General features: G+C 45.1%; 2 protein-coding genes and 1 long non-coding RNA gene across 6 annotated transcripts in view; 1 reads left to right on the top strand and 2 right to left on the bottom strand.

The window, feature by feature from the left end:
* Nucleotides 1-7,806, bottom strand: part of ZDHHC20 (zinc finger DHHC-type palmitoyltransferase 20) — a 51,894-nt gene extending 44,088 nt beyond the window's left edge. Inside the window, exon 1 of one of the 2 annotated variants that reach the window (XM_064441170.1) lies at nt 7,540-7,806. In XM_064441170.1, coding sequence (XP_064297240.1) covers nt 7,540-7,657 — 118 coding nt within the window. In that variant the 5' untranslated portion in view covers nt 7,658-7,806. Of the gene's footprint in view, nt 1-7,436; nt 7,520-7,539 lie in introns of those variants that run through there. The other variant, XM_064441171.1, reaches the window with a different exon arrangement.
* LOC135311544 (uncharacterized) lies at nt 7,150-17,804 on the top strand. Its single transcript, XR_010371189.1, has 2 exons — nt 7,150-7,336; nt 11,896-17,804. It is a non-coding gene; the product is annotated as an uncharacterized LOC135311544 (long non-coding RNA).
* Nucleotides 14,847-19,262, bottom strand: part of MICU2 (mitochondrial calcium uptake 2) — a 145,249-nt gene continuing 140,833 nt past the window's right edge. For all 3 annotated transcript variants that reach the window (XM_064441166.1, XM_064441168.1, XM_064441169.1), the window contains 2 exons: nt 18,280-18,437; nt 14,847-17,994 (listed from right to left, as the gene is read on the bottom strand). In XM_064441166.1, coding sequence (XP_064297236.1) covers nt 17,890-17,994; nt 18,280-18,437 — 263 coding nt within the window. In that variant the 3' untranslated portion in view covers nt 14,847-17,889. The remainder of the gene's footprint in view (nt 17,995-18,279; nt 18,438-19,262) is intronic.

Raw genomic sequence — 19,262 nt, 5'->3', positions numbered from 1 at the left:
GCGGATCAACTTCTTTATTTTGAGATTAACGAGGCATATACATATAGTTAACTGTTTAATTTGCTGTCCTTTTCTTGAAAGGTAACCCTATTTTCCTATGGCAATGCTTTTTGCATGCTTGACATGCAAACATTGTACTTTAGTGCTTATAATTTAGCTTCTTCTGTAGCTGCAAATCAGAAGTTACTGACACACTGCTGTTAATACCACCTTGCCTTTGATTGATAGCTACTGCATTAGCATTTTCAGTAGAGATTTCTGCTGGAGGAGGCAGATGGAGCTACTTTATCTCTGTTTATGCAACAGACTCTTCAAATGGGAGCATTACAACAGATCACCACATGCTTCTCACGTGGACTGTGCTTTTGGGGAACCAGAGCTATCTCCCTACTGACAAGAGCTACGGCAGTCCCTTGGAAGAGAAAGAAGTTCAATTTGTACGACTAACATGAAGTTATGTATTCTAAATTACAAACTGCTTCATTTGCCAGGATTGTGATGTGTAATGTGAGACATTACACTGTATTAAAAAAAGCAAACCCTTCTGCAAGTAGATGCAGCATGGACAACAAACAGGAGGAGCTGGAAGCCACTATGCAGCAGGATAGCTATGACTCAATCACCATCACAGAAACATGGTGGGCTGATTCTCATGACTGGAGTGCTGCAATGGATGGCTACAAGCTCTTCAGAAGGGATAGGCAAGGAAGAAGAGGCGGTGGTGGGGCTCTGTATGTTAGGGAGTGCTTCGATTGTATAGAGCTTAATGATGGTGATGACAGGGTAGAATCTTTATGGGTAAAGATGAGGGGGAAGGCCAACAAGGCAGATATCCTGCTGGGGGCCTGTTATAGACTGCCCAACCGGGATGAAGAGGTAGATGAAGTGTTCTACAAGTGGCTAGCTGAAGTCTTACAATCACTAGTAGTTGTTCTCGTGGGGGACTTCAACTTACCAGATGTCTGCTGGAAATACAACACAGCAGAGAGGAAACAATCTAGGAGGTTCCTGGAGTAGGTGGAAAACAAATTACTGACACAGCTGGTAAGTGAGCCAACTAGGGGAGGTGCCTCGCTTGACCTCCTGTTTACAAACAGAGAACGACTGGTGGGAGATGTGGTGGTCAGAGGCCATCTTGGGCTTAGCAACCATGAAGTGAGAGAGTTCTTGATTCTTGGCGAAATAAGGAGGGGGAATCAGCAAAACCACTACCGTGGACTTCAGAGGGCAGACTTTGGCCTGTTCAGGACACTGGTTGACAGACTCCTTTGGGAGGCAGTCCTGAAGGGCAACAGAGTCCGAGAAGGCTGGATACTCTTCAAGACATAAGTCTTAAAGGCAGGCCCTCCCCATGTGCCACAAGATGAACCTGCAGGGAAGATGACTGGCCTGGCTGAACAGGGAGCTTTTGCTGGGACTCAGGAAAAAAAGGAGAGTTTACCATGTTTGAAAGAAAGGGCAGGCTACTCAAGAGTACAGGGATCTTGTCAGGTCATGCAGAGAGAAAATTAGAAAGGCAAAAGCCCAGCTAGAACTCAGTCTGGCAAATGTTGTAAGGGATTACAAAAATGTTTTTACAAATACTTCAACAACAAAAAGAGAGCCAAGGAGAATCTCCATCCTTTATTCGATGTGGGGAGGAACATTGCCACCAAGGATGAGGAAATGGCTGAGGTACTTAAAGCCTTGTTTACCTCAGCCTTTAATAATCAGACCAGTTATCCCCAGAGTATTCAGCCCCCTGAGCAGGAAGGCAGAGACGGGGAGCAGAATTAAGCCCCCAAAATCCAGGAGGAAACAGTTTAGGACTTGCTGCTCTACCCGGACACTCACAAGTCTATGGGGCTGGATGCGATCCACCCAAGGGTACTGAGGGAGTTGGCGGAAGAGCTCGCCAAGCCACTCTTCATCACTTATCAGCAGTCCTGGTTAACAGCAGAGGCGCCAGATCACTGGAGGCTTGCCAATGCGATGCCCATCTACAAGAAGGGCCGGAAGGAGGATCTGGGGAACTACACACATGTCAGCATGACCTCAGTACTAGGGAAGATTATGGAGCAGCTCATCTTGAGTGCGCTCACCAGGCATGTGCAGGACAACCAAGGGGGATCAGGCCCAAATAGCATGGCTTCATGAAAGGGAGGTCCTGCCTGACCAACCTGATCTCCTCCTATGACCGGGTGACCCGCCTAGAGGATGAGAGAAAGGCTTTGGACGTTATCTACCTGGACTTCAGTAAAGCCTTTGATACTGTCTCCCACAGCATTCTCCTGGAGATACTGGCTGTTCATGGCTTGGACAAGCATGCTCTTCACTGGGTAAAAAACTGTCTGGACTGCTGAGCCCAAAGAACTGAGGTGAATGGAGTTAAATCCAGTTCACGGCCGGTCACAAGTGGTGTTCCCCAGGGCTCAGTGTTAGGGCCAGTTCCGTTTAAGGTCTTTTATCAATGATCTGGGTGGGGAGAACCAAGTGCACTCTCAATAAGTTTGCAGATGACACCAAGTTGGGCAGGAGTGTTGATCTACTTAAGGGTAGAAGGGCTCTGCAGAGGGGTCTGGACAGGCTGTATCGATGGGCTGAGGCCAACTGTATAAGGTTTAACACTTGGGTCACAGCAACCCCATGCAACGCTACAGGCTTGAGGAAGAGTGGCTGGAAAGCTCCCAGTGGAAGAGGACCTGGGGGTGTTTGTTGGTCGACAGGCAGCTGAACGTGAGCCAGCAGTGTGCCCAGGCGGCCAAGAAGGCCAACAGCATCCTGGCTCGTATGAGGAATAGTGTGGCCAGCAGGAGTAGGGAGGTGATTGTGCCCCTGTACTCGGCACTGGTGAGGCCACACCTCCAATACTGTGTGCAGTTTGGGGACCCTCAGTACAAGAAGGACATTGAGTTGCCAGAGCATGTCCAGAGAAGGGCAACAAAGCTGGTGAAGAGTCTGGAGAACAAGTCTTCCGAGGAGCAGCTGGGGGAACTGGGGGTGTATAGCCTGGAGAAAAGGAGGCTGAGGGGAGACTTTATCGCTCTCTACAATTGCCCGAAAGGAGGCTGCAGTGAGGTGGGTGTTGGTCTCTTCTCCCAGGTCACTAGCAATAGGGCAAGAGGAAATGGCCTTGAGTCATGTCAGGGGAGGTTTAGATTGGATATTAGGAAAAATTTCTTCACCAAAAGGGTTGTCAGGCATTGGAACAGGCTGCCAAGAGAGGTAGTTGAGTCACCATCCCTGAAGGTGTTCAAAAAACATGTAGATGTAGCACAGCTTATGAGGCATGGGGGTGTTGGGTTGACGGTTGCACTTGATTTTAGACATCTTTTCCAACTTTAATAATTCCATGAAAAGAACACAGAACTAGTTACTCCTGTAGCTTTCAAAAATCACATTTTTCCATACTTTGCAGAGTTTGATGCATGAAAACACTCACTCATACATTTACATGACTAGTAAACCTAGAAAACCAGCCATTCTCCTTATAACTCTCAGCCCAGGAGAAGAGCCAGCACTATGCTTTTCAGAACATACAGTTCTCACTATTGAAATAAAACCCTAACCTGAAAGGATTTAAAATTATTTTTTTATTTTGTAAAAATAAAACCAGACAATACACCTTAGTTATGATCTGCAAGCAGCTCAGCCAAAGTTAACTTCTTTCTCTTTTTCTCAGTGCAGACCACACTACCAGATTCTCATAATGTTATAGCAAAAAGGTTGCCAGTAGGAAACAAGCTGGCTTCACCCACCAACTCCTACCACAGGGTCAGAACAGTGTCTTCTGACCATCTTCTAGCCAGTGTGTATTACAGCTGATCACCTACAAAAACGTTTGGGATAGGTAATAAGGTAAAAGTCAGCCGTAAGTGAAAACAAACCACAGGAGAAGAGCTCCACTCTTTCTAATCTTCTGAGGGATGTGGTAAGCAGACACAGTTAGCTCAATTCACTAACAGCATAATACAGTCGTTGTTTACAAAAGCAATGTTAAAAGCAAAACATGTGTTGATAACAAGAAAGAACATATGAAATGGTTTTAAACTAATGAAAAATTATTTTACAACATCCTTCATGTATTTCTAGGTGTGCTTCCTTGCAAGCAGAGCTCTGGGCAAATTATATGTGAAAAGAAGAACTAATCTAGTAAGAAAGTGTTTATTGATGTTTTTCTACCTCAAAACATTAAAAAAAATATGAATGAGATGTTGCCTCCAGTCTTTTAAAGTTTCTTCAGTTACACATTTGTGTTCAGTTACACATTTGGTGAGAAACTGATATTTTCATCTTTCCAATTAGCTGAATAGCTAAATTACTTAACAGATCACAACTACATAGCAATAGTGATCTAAATAAGCCACTGTTCACCAGCATACAACATGAGTGCTTCAGAGAAATACAACGATGCTGGCAGTTTCCACGGGAGGAAAACAATACACTAGCTCATGAATCTCCTTTCATCTTATCCATACTAGTCCTCCTGTGTTCACAGCCAGTACATAAGTAATATAATTTAGGGTTATAGGAGAGGCATAAGCAAGTAAATACATACTAGCAGTGAATTACAGAGTAAGACTGAGTCCAGACACCAAAAGCAAGACATTGAGCAACATGTGAGCAGAGGAAGGTGGGGCAAGCAGTACAGAGAAGCAAAACCGAAATGAAAACGATGACGTGACGAAAGAAGCAGCCCCAACTTTACCATCTTCTCCTTTGATTATTAGGAATGTTTGATGATACTACGTTAAGCTTGGCTTCGCACTTCATCTACTAGTTGTATACATATATTTAACCTTTAATACATGAGCAAGGACTACAAGGAATGAAGAAAAAAAAATAGGAAGAAATAGTTGGGGGAATGAAGGCTTTCTCTCTTCCTGTTTCTGTGTTAGCTTTACATTTTAACAGTTATCTAATGTTTAAGAATAACCTTTGAGAAAACACTGGTGTCTGTGGGGTTTCAACTTCTCTTTTACGTTCAGCATTTACTTGAAATTTTCTACTGTGTTTCCTCTTTTCTAAAGCTTCCCTTCCTCCATCTGTCTTACCTTTACCCAGGCACACATCAGCTGCATATTGTGCCCTTTGCCAAAGCCACAGAAGTGCAACAAGCCATAATCCCCGCTCCTGCACCCACTGTATGTGAACATCTGCAGAGACCAGAGTCACCTCATTCATTAGATGCGAGCTAAAGGCACATCCTTGCTCTTCTTCATAGTACACAGTGCGGTGGTTCTCAAACCAGAATAAAATATAAGAAGGGAGAAAATATAACTACAAGTGGGAGAAAGTAAACATACCTGCCAAGAGAAACAGAAAATCCTGTATTTTGCTACAAATCCTCCCTATGCCAGTTTGAACTCAACTGCAGTGTAAAAGAAAAGCACATGAAGAAAAAAAAAAACAACCCAAAACTCCAGACACAAACCCCCTTTCCTCTCCATTAATGAGCTGACCTTTCATCAAGAGTGTAAACAAAATTCAGCAAGTTAAACCCAACCAAACACAACCCCCAAAAACCAAAACCCACAAGAGAAAAAACTCATAGGAAAATAAAATCCTTGGTCACCATGTATGATTTAGACAGGTAACAACTGTAGAATTCAGTGACACCAATAAAAATCAGTAATTTCCTTATTAAACAACCGCTTTTTCTTACTAGTCTGTATGTTCAGACGTTAAGAATGAAGCTGATTTGTGAGCAAAAAGTGCCATAGACCTAGAAACCAAATTTATAGATGTGAAAGTTCTCGCACAAACAGGAGCCAACCTTTTCAATAATTTTCACACAAAGGAAATCCTAATGAACCCAGATGGGCTCTCTGCAGCTTCTCTGTGCCTGCGAAGGTGAAATAATTCACTAGCACCCAGCCCTGGCCCACTCTGTGATCAAGACACAGAGTGTCTTGATTGAGTGTCTTGATTTGGGAGGTTGAGGTTCTGTTCTCATTTCAGCCAGAGACCACCTGTGCTACTCTGGGCAAGTCTCTTCATCTCTGGTTTTTGTTCTTTACTGAAGAGAAGAAATGCATAGCCCTGATCTGCCTTTTGTCATACCAGTCAGACTGTAAAGGTACAGACAACCTTAATGTCACACCTGTAAAATATGAGTCTATAACCACACAATTTTCCCAGAAAACCAGTACTATTTAATCACACAGACTGCTAAACCATAGCAATCTCACAAGTTTGGATAGACTGACATATTTGAAACTCTCTCATGTCAACATTTCATGTAACACCTCAACAAGCGTTATTTTACAACTATAGTTATACTACTTTAAGTCCAAATAACTTTTTGCCTGTGGTTTATGCTCATCCACATATGTAAAGCTAACACAAAAGGCTGTGAAATACCATGGGCATTCAGAAAAGTTACCCAAAAACCTAAGTCCTGCAGAAAAAAAAATAAAGTAGCTGATTATTTCTAATGGAAGTATGTCTTTACAAGTTTGCCCAGATATGAAGTATATGCAAGCCTTTTATTTCTAGCTAGGGATATCGAAGCACATATTTTACACAAACAACAAGAAGTGCAAGGAGCTACAAACACTACGCAGACCTATATGTAGCTTAAAATAGTTTGTTGTACTTCTTTTTTCTTTTTTTTTTTTTTCATTTCAGATTCTTTACTTAAACATGCCAAACGCTTGGTAATGCATTCCTTAGTTTTCCTACACTGCTTCCAAGTTTTACCAAGTCTGGCAAATACAGCGCATCGCTGTGCTGCTCTGTTTACCCTGCCCAGAGAAAGCCCACATCCTCCTGGACTGAAATTTCCTCCTGAAGACAGAAAAAGGGTAAATATAATCCTGACCGACACTGTCTGCAAGTCAGATTTACATAACCCTGAACCCTCGTCCAGAAAGCCTTAACGCGGTCTGACAAAACCCCATAAGCCCTAAATCCTTTACCCTGCCTGTTTAAGCAGGATGTTTTCAGCCTTATTATTCTTCAGTGATAGTGGACTTCTTAATTAGAAAGGGGTGGGGGAATAAGTGCACCCATAAGGTGGTCAAGGAGTCAGGGAGTTACGGATACATCAGGAAGACAGATGAACAACAGAAAAATAGAGAGGAGACCTCACTCGGGGAGACACGAGGGGCAGAGACCCCACGAAGGCTCTGGCAGTCCCTCGTGGGATCTCTGCCCCTCGCCGCCTCCCTGAGGGGCCTGTCCCCAAACGAACCGCCCCGGACACCTCGCCTGGGCCTCCCCTCCCCCATCCCCGTCCCTCGCTTCGCCACAGGCGACTCCGGACCGGGAACCCGCCGCTCTGAGACGCCCGAGGACGGGCTCCCGCCGTCCCCACCCGCGGCCCCAGGGGGGTGCCTGAGGAGGGGGACAACAGGTAAACCCGGCCCCGGCGGGAGCGCCTGCGGGTGGGGGGGTGTCTCCTCTCGCCCGCCCGAAGGAAAGCCTAAGGCGGGCGAAGGGAAAGGAGACCTCACCGGGGCGCCGGGAAGAAGGTGGCCCCGGGGAAGGCGGGTGGTGACGAGTCCTCCCCGCCCGGCTGGCAGTTCCCGGCTCCCGCAACCCTCGCCGTCCACTCACACACACACAGCTCCACCACGTAGGCGTAGTAAGACCAGGCCACGACCAGGGCGATGAAGGCCACGGGCACCCAGGCCAACACCTTCTGGCAACACTTGAGGACGTGGGACGGCGCCATCTTCCCTGCCGGGCAGCCGCAGGAGGCATCGGCGCCGGCGCTGCAACGGGCGGCGGCGGCGGCGGCTGCAGCTACAGCCGCCGCTGCGGAGCCGGAGCCGGTCCCGGGCGGGCGTGCGGGCAGGCCCTGGGCGGGCCGCAGTGGGCGGGAGAGGGGCGGCCCCGGCGTCCGCCACCGCCTCCTTCCCGCGGGCGCCCAAACGCCTGAACGTCCAGCCGCCTCCGCCGCCCTTCGTCCTCCGCTGGGCAGGAGAGAGGGGAGCCGGCCTCCGTCTCACGGCACCGGCCGGTCACAGAGGTTTCGCCCTGCACCGGCGGGGCTGTTTCTGGGCTGGATCTTCCTCCAGCCCTAAAAAATGGCCTCAAACCTCAGCGTTGCTCTTTCGCGGTGCTGAGCGGGCGGGCCGGTGCCGGCCGTTCTGGGCATAAAGGCGCCGGACGGCTCCGGGCAGCTATAACGGGGCCCTGCCGGGCCCTTGCCTGCTCCTGCTCATCAACTCTGTGTACGTACAGGGCTCAAATAGCTTGTTGTATGCAGCAATGTTTATTTATTTATAACAACTTACTGCACTGCTGTCTGAACTTCAGTTAATGCCCGACAACCGCGGGCAGCACCACGACCTTCCGGAAAGGCGCATCGCCACAGGCGCCGCTTTGCGGGGCTGATCCTCTTTAACGCGGACGTTTTTAACGCTTGACATTTTTAGCCGTACGATAGCGTTACTATCGCCTGGGATCGCGGCGTTGGAACGGCCCGCGGCATGACAAAAATCCCCATTTTTCTTCAAAATCAGAGGACGCTTGTGCGGGGGGGGGGGGGGGGGAAGGCTTGCCCCCATCGCGGGCGGCGGCGGCGGCGGCTCCCGCGGGGTTGCGGCGCCCCCTGGCGGCGGCGGGAGGGGCGGCGGGGCCGGCCGAAGCTGAGCCGGGCCAAGGAGCCGGAGCTGCCCTGCCGTGCCGGCGGCCGCGGCGGTGGGGAGGGAGGGAGGCTCTCCGGCCCCGGGAGCGGCCGAAAAGATAAAATCCATAGGGCGAGGGGCAAGGCTTTAACGGCCGAGAAGTGCGGCGTGGGGAGAGGGCCGCCCCGAAAGGAGAAGGTTCGGAAAAAATGGCAAGGGGGCCGGCTGGTGTGGGTGGGCAAGCCCCGGACTTGGGGGCCGCGTAGTCCTTTGGAGTACGAAGAGGCCCAGTGGGTGGTGACGACGATAGGGTTGCCTTGATAGAAGGTGGGGGCAGTTATTACGGCCTTGCCTGCTGATGAGATGATGGAAAAAGTAGTAAGTGGGTGATGAGGAATTCAGAAGGCTGTGCGCCCCTGACAGCTAGTAGGGAGGGATGCCCTGGACAAACGCCCAGGCATGGGAATGTGTGTGCGCGCACGTTCATTGTGGTGTTAAAGCAGGGGAAGGAAGCAATGACCTCTGATCTTGACATATACGGAATAACGGTGGAGCAGGGAGATGTGCCCAGGGACTGTAGAAAGGTGGTGATCAGTTTGGGATCAGCTCTAACTGTACGGGCATACTAGAACATCGGAGCAGGTCAGGGTGGTAAGGAAGGGGGTTGCGAAATTGTACGTGGTAATGCAAGGGCTGTTAAAGAAGAGGATTATAGGGGTGGGAGAGACCTGGTGGAACTTCTTGGTCTGGCCCATTCCTAATGGAGAGCTGGAAGGCATGGGAGGAGTGACTGATTACATGGATGGCATCTTGGTTATGGGCACTAGTCACTCTAGAGAAGTGCTGATGAGGATAGAACAGTTTGGATTTAAGCCGAGCTAGGAAAATCTTGGGCTGATGTGGTTGTTAACACATCAGGGATATTGTTAAAGTATTCCATCTTGTCTAATTGTCATTCTATTTGTTAAAGGTGTACAAACATGCAACAGCTGCTGGCATGTGCTTTCTCTCAAGGGAGTTTTAAAACTTAGTCTCAAGACAATGGGAACAAATTTAAATGCTTAGTGTCCTAGTAGTGAATATTTGTCAATAGGGCTCTCAGAAGTAACCAATTTTACCTTTGAAGAGGTGTGGAATGAATAAAATATGGAACAAATAAATTAGTTTTTTGGACTGGCGCACAATATGGGGCAGGCGCAGAAGTTGCATGGAGCCTGCATGGTACCTTTGCAACCAGAGTGATACTAGAGGGGTGCAGTTATATCAGGCTATGTATGCTGCAGGTTAGTTTGGGCCACTGAGCATATCCAAACAAAATCTGGTATTAATTCTGTCAATTATGGGATGAAATGAGGAATGTCAGAAATAGGGAATGATATATGGAATGCCAGAAATTAATTATTCTGGACTACATTCACAGTGTGCCTCTTCTGTACTGCCTGCCAGGCAAAACTTGCCTGGCATACTGGCTCCTGGCAAGCATCATGGAAACAATATAGAAGGTATGGGCACATCTGATATTTAACAGTCCTAAATTCCATTGATGTTGAAATCTTCTCAGCTAAACTCAGGAAGATGGGGGCGGGGCATGGAATTCCAAATCCCATACAAAGTAATTCAGTAACAAACTTGGGATAGTTATCTGATGCAGTGGCAAAGAAAACCACCTGGGATAGCCAAATGTGGCATGTGGCTAAAAGGACTGCCAATTTAATGGAGAATACCTCTGAGCTGTTCACCTGAACAGTATCTCTGGCTATTTACTGTACCAAGCACAACTGCTGGCAACTGAAAGAGTGAACCAGTGGTTAGATGCTTGTTGTAAGGAGTTAATTCCTTTCTCATGGGTTATACAGCAGAGACATCCTGTGTCTGGAGGGTCACCAGATGAGTGGTGCCAATTTTTGTCTTGGGGGAGGGATGGATCTTCGATGATGGGAGGGTGGCTTGGGGATTTACTAAAGGAGGGGCATGAGCAGTGGGATGTAAAACCTTGCGTTAGCCTACTGACAGTCATGGGTATGAGGATGTAGGAACCTGAGTTGGAAGGGAATGTGTACATATAATAAGACCTTAAGTCTAACCAACCACTGTTGGAAGTGAACAACTTCACAGCACGTATGTTCTGCACCACCTATTAAACTCTGTGGGGCACCATGGGTGCCACCATGTATGGCTGGGAGGGAGGCAGAATGGGAATTCCACAGGTGGTTGGTGGGAGCAAGGGTTGTATGTGCGCTGCCTCACTGCTAGCAGTAGTGTGGGAGGATAACACAAGTGTTTGTTTGGGAGGAGCCTGAGTGGAGAAAGGATGGTACAAGGGCAGTGAAAAAGTGCGTCCAGACATAGATGAAGTGTGGAAAGGTAAGAACAATGGAGGGGGATCTTCTGAATTTTCAGAAGATTCTGACAATCTTCTGATTGTGGATGCCTCTATGCTGCAGGGATGCTGGCCTGCAGAGCTGAACCCACCAGGACACTGGGGGGAACCCCCTCGGACAGCCCTGCTGGACTGTCCATCAGCTCTCTCCCACATGACTTGGTGTGGGAGGGTGGAGTTAGGAGGGGTAGGCTTGCACCCCGATACTCAGCAGCAGGGGTGCAATGCGGGTAGGATTGTAATGCAATATCATTGTGTGTAATTTGCAAGTTTTAAGAATGATAATTAGTTTTAGAGTTCTGTGTGCTTTTAATCATTTTATCGCTGTTAGTTTCTCAGTAGCGTATTTAGTGAATAAACTGTACTCTCAACCTTGCAGTTGAAAGGGAAGGGAACTGGACCTGGGAAGCAAAGCTACAGCTTTTACCAAGTTGTCCTGTGTGGGCTGGCTGTTACTGTGCACTGACCCTCCTCTCGTCCCTGCTCCCACCAACTTTCATAACAAAGTCCCATGACCTTTCACAATAAGCGCAATTCCTAACATGAAGACCAAGAAGGACAGCCATATGTAAAAATAGGCTTAACTAGTAAACGAGTCATCGTCCTAGGAAAGATGTGATGTGATCCAACACGACTCCCCCTATCCTGGCCTTCATTGCTGATGCTGACTACAGCTTCACCTGCGGGAGTATCGGCAGGGCCACGCGCATGTTGACATGACACCCTTTTAGCATGTGTCGGTACTGAGCTGCAGGAACAGCCACTGCGTGTGGTTTGGAAGGAGTCTGATGCTGGCAAAGTGGGAAGCTGTGACATGGTCAGTATTTCTGTTCTGGGTCAGATGGGTGCCTTGGGTAGGACAGAAAGCCAGTGACAGCTGCATAAATCCAGGACAGGACAGATGATTTTTGACCAGCTATTGTCCAGTAACATTTCCGTGCAATGTTTCCATACTGACAGGAATTGAAGTGAAACTGGATTAAACAAGGACAACTTCAAGGTTGGCAGGTGTCAGAGAGGGACTATTCATCCCCAGATAGCCCCCCCGAGGAGTTAACACTGCATGAGGTGCCCCATGGCACAGCTGGCAGGAATTAACATCTTCTACTTCTCAAAGCCATGTGGGATGTCTCTACAAGGACCTCTTGAGAAGAAACGAGCTCCTTGAATAGAAGCCAAGCAGGATGGAAGAAAGCTGTGCTAGAAATCACCGAGCACCTGTTTGGCTTCAAACAGCCGCGCTGCAGCTTATGCAAACTCCCTGCCTCAGGTGTGGGGAGGGACAAGTGATGACACATGGAGCAGACCATGGGAAGCTGAACTGCAACCAAGAATGCCATGTCATGGGAATGGCTGCTTACCTCACTAACATCTGATCCTGTAACTGTAAAATAGTGGAAAAAAAGGTGACCCCTGTCCATTTTCACATTTCACACCTCCATTTCTGGCTGCCCACCTGCTTTAGCCACAGGAAGAACTGCATGAGAGAAGCGAAACATTTCCCCTTGCAGACTCAGCATCGGTTAGGGTCTCCTGCAATCTTCCAGATGTTTGTTGGTCTATTTGCAATAAATAGTTCGTGCAGGTTGGCAAGAACAGGTGGCAAAATTTACTGCACTGTAAATTACTGTATCATCACTTTAAACTTTTTTTTTTATATTAAAAATACAGCTGCCAACATTTGCTGTGCTTTTGGAAAAGTATCTTAGAGCAAGACACTGCAAACACTCCAGTTTTTCAGAATTTCTATCTGTACCATTTAGACCTCATAATCTACAACAATTTCATCTCCATTTTGCTGTATTTTTTCCTCTCAGAATAGCTCATTTTAAATTCCAGGAGTGTGCCATCCCCAGGCAGAAGCATCCCAAGAAGCTCTTAGATGAAGGCTGATGCAGAATGATAATTTGTCTCATTAGGAATCTTATTTGCTCCTGGTAATATCAGACAATTTTTTTTGGAGGCTTCATGGTTCTGATATACACATAAGCCCAACTGAGACTGTGTAAGGATTTGCTCTTCGCATTCCAGTACAGCTCATGGAATCTTGTATGCACCAACTGTGAGTGATCGGTTGCCCTTGTTTGCGATAGGGCACATTTCTAAATTGTGAAGACACGCTTTTGCTCAAACAGCACCTTGAAAAATTTAATTTCAGCCATATTGATTTATTCCTTGCTTTCATAGTGTCCTTTTGTTCAGTGATATTCATGTCTCCTAAATTATAATTTCTTCCAATAGCATTTAAACCAGATTTTGTTTCTTTTAACTTTAGGACCTATCATTTAATTAGTTTCCTTTTTTTTTTTTTTTTTAAATCAGCTTTTCTAAAGATTAGTGGCAAAGCATCACATTTTGATATTGTCCCTTTTCAACAGTGAATATCATTGTCCTGTGACTCAGCTACCGTTGCTGAGATGTGTGCATTGAGATGCACACAATGTTTTTAGTGATGTTCACTCATTCTAAGAGTATCAATTTCAAAGTAGATTAAAATACAGTAAGATGCCACATAATTAAAAAAATCTGTATCCAGAGAAAAAGAAGAGCATTTTAAAGCACATTGACAAGTATTAAGAACAATTGGTTTTCCTGGGGGTGATTTAGAGCTCCTAGTTGCTCCATGGGGTAATATTAAAATTGACAAATTTCCCCTAAAGTAGGGGACCCGAGCCATACGGGTTTGCAGTACAGCACCCCTGAAGTATTTTCTTTCTCCAGGAAATTGCTCATTGGATGGTTCTGATTTCAGAATCTACTTCCTTTAGGTCCAAATTTATAAAGGTTTTAAAACAGCTCCTCTCCAAGTTTTCACCCTTCACATAAAAAGCACATCCATTTAATAAATAATATCCAAATGCAAGTACTTGTATTCAGGGGCTGTTAAAGACGATGAAGAAACATGACATTCACAAAGCACGAGTTTAGTTCAGTGAAGCTCAGCTTCCGTGCGCCCTTTGCAGTTCCTGGAGAGAGGCCAGGTCCTCCAGAGGATGTTTCAGAGCAGCTACCTGGTGTCTGAAATCGCATGAGGAAAAACCCAGACCTTTCTCTGCATTAATTATAGGATACCCCTCCTCCCAGCTTTTCAAACCTGTGTGTCTGAATTGGGGCCAACATAAAGCCTACATTTGCAAGGTGCAGTGTCCGTGCTCCCGCAGCCTGCTGCCTTCCCTCTTACTTCCACCACCTGGTCAGCGTGGTAAGGCAGGCCACCCTCAGCCAGGGGCAGAAGAGGAAAGGACAAGCTTCCCATCGGCTACGCAGGTGTGGAAAAACATGGCTTTTTGCTTTTCAGGACATGAAGATTTCTTTCAAAACCATGCAGGTGGGTGCACTGTTAAGCAGCTTCCCTGCGGAGGCCAGTGTGCAGGAGCAGCAGCGTGGCTCCCGAGGACGGCGAGCAGAGCTCTGTGCTAGGGCACTCCGGTTAATGACCTGAAAACGTTATAAACTAAGCCAATACCAGCCTAATGGGAAATCAGTCTCTGCATATGTTGCATAATTTTTATATTATTAAACCAACTAGGAACTGTTTAATCAACAAAGCCAGCAGGAAACCTTCAAATAGCAGGAGAGCTGAGAGACATGCACTTGTTTGCCGATTAATTTTGTGCATGCCAAAGGCTCTCAGGTTCCCTGTCCTGAACAGGGCTTTCCATTTCTTGTCGGGCAACATCTTCAGTTTCTCTAGGAGGAGTTTCTGTGGTCAGCTGGGGGCTAAGTGTGTCTACATCCATTGCTTTCATCTTCATGCTTCCCTTGTGACCAGCCGCGTTACAGGAGCAGCTTGCACTTGTACTTACCCTTGTGTATCCTTTTTGAGACATGTTAAATCCATTTTTGAGACTTCTGCAATGTGCAATGTATTCATCTTTATTCCACATAAGATTCAGACGTGATGTTGGAGATTTTTAGAAAAATGAATTTTATTTAGTTTTTGTATATATTTCTGTTTGGAGGAAGAGTTAAAAAAAGTCAGAACTGCTAAGTTTAACTGATAGATTGGCAGCAGATTAACTAAACTGTGTGTGAGTAATGCTGACAGGCAGGTTGCAAATACCATACAGCTACTAAAAGAAACTAAACCTTCTAATGCTAAAACTACGATGGATTCCTTACAAGACAAGGTCAATCTAAACATGTAAACAGCTCTTTCCACCTAAGGTTGAGAAATCAGAACATGAGAAATTATTTAAGACAGTTTTGTAAAGCCTTTAAGTTAAGACAAACAAAAACAGACTATAAAATTGAAGAGGCTGATTCTTCAACCCTGATGGACAAGTCTTCCCTGGTCTTCAAAGTAGTTCTTCCCAGCTATACTTTCAGGATAGCTTGTGAGAATGTTTCATAACTGTATTTTAACTCCTATTCAATAATTTAATTTCTTTTTTTTACTACAAAGTTAATTTAAAAATGCGCGTATCTCTTCTCATTTTCCTCTGAACTTGACACCAAAGCTCTTGCTAAAAAATAAAACCTGAAAACCCATTTTTAGTAACTTGCTGCCAAAAGCAGATACTGCTGATTGCACAAACCCAGATACAAATGAGCAATGAGGAATTAAACTTCTAGATACACTAAAGCTAAATGAATTGATGCTTCCAAAAGAAAACCAAACAGCTTGTAGGAAGCAAGTAATTCGTAAACGAAAGAAACCACAAAAGCAATAAAGAACATCACAAACCCATTAACATTACACAGGATAAAAATGTTAAAGAATAATCTCCATTCCAAAGTAAAAATGATTTGCCAAAATATTAACAGCAACAAGTAAAGGCAGCCTTGCATTAAGGGCAGAGCTGGAACTAAGCACATGTCGGGTGAACACAGACTTTTGTGATACAGATGCATCTTGCTCGATTGTGTCTTTTACTATTTGGTGTTGTGAAGCTGGCTGGGGTACTTCGATGCCAGTCCCACCACCCCGCCTTTGCTCCCGTTAGCTCTTTCTCATAGCTCCCATCACCAGAAGCAGCAAGCAACTTCCAAACACACAAAGTAAACCAGCTACCTGATTTCCTGGTGCCCCCTGAGTGGGGCATATGTTAAGTTTGATGGGGCGAGGCTGAGGCACTTACTGCATTTTATTTTATTCTGATGGTTTCCTGGGGAACTAAAGGATCCTTGGTGGTTACCAGTGCCTGATCTTCTAGACAGGTCTCAGGACACCTGCACAGACATGCTCTTGTTCTGGTGGGTGACTCTGGGTGCACTCCACAGATGACAAGAGTACAAGCATTTTCTCTGTAACACAATTTAAAGCTGCAAGTGAAGGCCGTGGAGGGAAGAGTGGCACACTGCTGCTTTGCTACCTTCTCACTCTATTTCCCTACATGAGACCACCGGACTGAGGCTCAGGTGGGAGGACCCCTCCTCAGCACAAGCTTGCCTGGCAAGTACTGACATACCAAATACATTCTCTGTAATCTCAGTACTCCTTAGGTGGCATCTTTATGGCTTCCTAATGCAGTGTCTCCTGTCCCTCATCTGAGTGAGGGCTGCTCTGGTATCTATCATGGAAGGTTCCCCTCTTCTCAAGGCTCCCCCATTCAAACCCCAAAGAAATGACAACCAAACGCCTCCTGTTGAGCTTATATACAACTTTGAGAATAACACGGCTAGTGTCATGCTTAAAAGGGATGGATACTTCCTCACAGAGTGGTGACGTTTCTTGGAGACATTTCCCCAGTCCCTCTTTTGAGTCTGTTATCACAAACCCATCTTGGAAGGTCAAGCTTTCACCACAGCCAAGACAAGTCAGACAACTGGGAGGGGGAAAGAGGAAGAATCTTGAGAGCTTTATGGGTAAGTCTATCTCCTGTATAAAGTGGCCAGCCAGGAAGGCTGATCTGGACCTGGGACTATCAGCTCCTAAGGCTGTAAGAAAGAAAAAACATGTAACATGCACACATGTATATACACAGATGTGCACTGTGTTATAGCTAAAAATTATTAATCTATAGTTGCTAAATGTTAATTTTGATGTGTTCCTTGCTTTACTGTTTAAGATCTTATGTCTAACTTTAAAGTTTGGAATAATAAACATTTTTATTTACTTTTCATTGGACTTATTTTTCCCCAACACTTATTACGATCTTGAATTCCTGAGATACTGCAGCATTCCCTGTCACAACGTTTACTAAGATAAAGAAACTATTTGTTACACATTCACCTTCTGCAGTACAATTAAAGCAACACAGTTATGATTCAAATTGTAGTTACTGCTGTTTATGATAGAATGAGGATTTCTGCTTCTCACTTATACTCTTTGTTGAAGAGGTCTGAGAGACTCTGCACATTCATAGATCCATGTACAACTTTTAAAGATTATATCAACAGTCTTATATTTCCAGTTTAATATTATCATCATGAAGGTAGACAAACCAAACATCCACACAGGATCTGGTGGAATCATCCACCAGGAACTAGCACATGAGCAGTTCACAGTAATGAGGGCACGGACCACGTGAATTTTCCTTTCTGATTTAGGATAACTTGATTTGCATGGATTGTGCAAGTGGTTTCGTGTTTTGGACCTCTGTCCCTGCCAGGGAAAGAGAACTGCCGTGTTAGTGGCTAACATGGCTAAGAGCGGACATCTCAGATGCCCGCTCTTCCAACAGGAGATGATATTGCTGTGACGTTCCTGCCAGTGGCCACTATTAAGCCTGGTGTATCCTGTACGCTACAGTGCAGGGTCAGACTCCACAGAGGAGTAAACAACACTATTCCCTAGAACAAAAGTACTTCTGTATGGAGGTCAAAAGCGATAACAGTTCTGTAAACCAAACCGATTGCACTAGAACGATATAAAATTATTGCATTAGAAACTGGGTTCATTAAAGTTTAACGATAGTAAAAAAAAAGTCTTTTTGATTTAGCTCTTATGTAAACAGGACAGACAAACTCCTCTAAATAACAACATTTATAGCAAAAGAACAATGGACTGCTTTAAAACGGACTTTTCCCAGTTTGCTTCCACACTTCTTTGGCTCCTTTAATGCTTTCTCTTTTCACACATTTCCAGTAACCTTGAATGCCTTGCTGTTGTGGTACCTGTTAATAAAGTTAAAGTATGTTTAGTAATTACACAAAAAAGACTCTTAGTCACAGACTGTGTAAATATAATACGTAATGCAGTGCTGCTGCTCCCATAGTTCACATGCATAATAACAAGTTCTTGGTGGCAACACTCCTCCCAGTTCATAAGCAGTAAGGAATCTTCAGTTTAAAATATAACTTGTTTCTATTTATTATCTCTATTTGTGTTTCTACAAGCATTAACAAGACAGTTGTAGCAATCATCTGTGGTATTTAAAAACAGTGATGTCAGCTTGTTACCCTCAAACCTCGATGAATTCGGTTCCTCAGGACTCCAAGAAACTCGCCATGGCTCAGGCAGTCGTCTCCATCTAGATCAAAAATCTTGAAGATGGTATCCAGAACATTATCTGAGAGCTCCTGCCCTGTTGCCACCTTCACTGCTCTCTTGAACTCAGCTAGTAAAGACATAATATTGCATCATAAGTGACTGTGAATTTGTGAAGAAATTGGAAAGCACATAAATAGCAGGGTTCTGTACAATTTACAATGTCTCATGGGTATCCTAACTGGAGAATTTGGGATGTGTGAACTAGTAAACTATTAGGAGGCCTCAGTTCATGTGTTCTTGAGCTTACTTCATCTTTCATAACACAATTTTTATTAATTGTATGATAAACTTTTGAAATGCATCACTTCTCAAGCAACAGTAAAAGTGATAATTTTTGTTGAGAAATAGCTGCATGCTGAAAACTTACATACTTCTGGCAGTTCATCTGTACTTTCTGTACAGATGAAAGATAAGTGTTTGCCTCACTACAGTCTCATAAAAATATTACCGTTTTATCTCAAACCAGTTTCATGTCAATTCATTCTACAAGAAAACCCCTCTCCTCAGAGATCAGCATTTTATGATATACTCCACCTCAACCAACAATCCCCTCAGCAACTCAGAAACACAGATGATCAAATACTCAATACACGCTTTACAGCACATGGCTTTATATACCTGTAGCTCTGATTTTTAAAGAAACAGGCTACCTTATCATGATTTTGTGAGGATTTATGGCAGAAAAAGCTGTCATACCTCTCTGGAGATCTACTTTCCTCTTCAGCTTTTTGGCCTTCTCTCTTTACACTACCATGTGCATTATAGTAATACTTACTATCCCCGCTTTTGGTCTTGTGGTATAAAGAATTTGGAGTTTTGACTCAAGGAAGATGAGGAAATGTGTGGGGTTGCCATAAACCAGCAGATACTAAGAGTGAAATGATTATTGTTT

Source organism: Phalacrocorax carbo, chromosome 1 (genome assembly GCF_963921805.1).
Source record: "Phalacrocorax carbo chromosome 1, bPhaCar2.1, whole genome shotgun sequence".
NCBI lineage: Eukaryota > Metazoa > Chordata > Aves > Suliformes > Phalacrocoracidae > Phalacrocorax > Phalacrocorax carbo.
The sequence above is the reverse complement of the archived record's forward strand: the minus strand, read 5'-3'. Positions and strand labels throughout refer to the sequence as shown.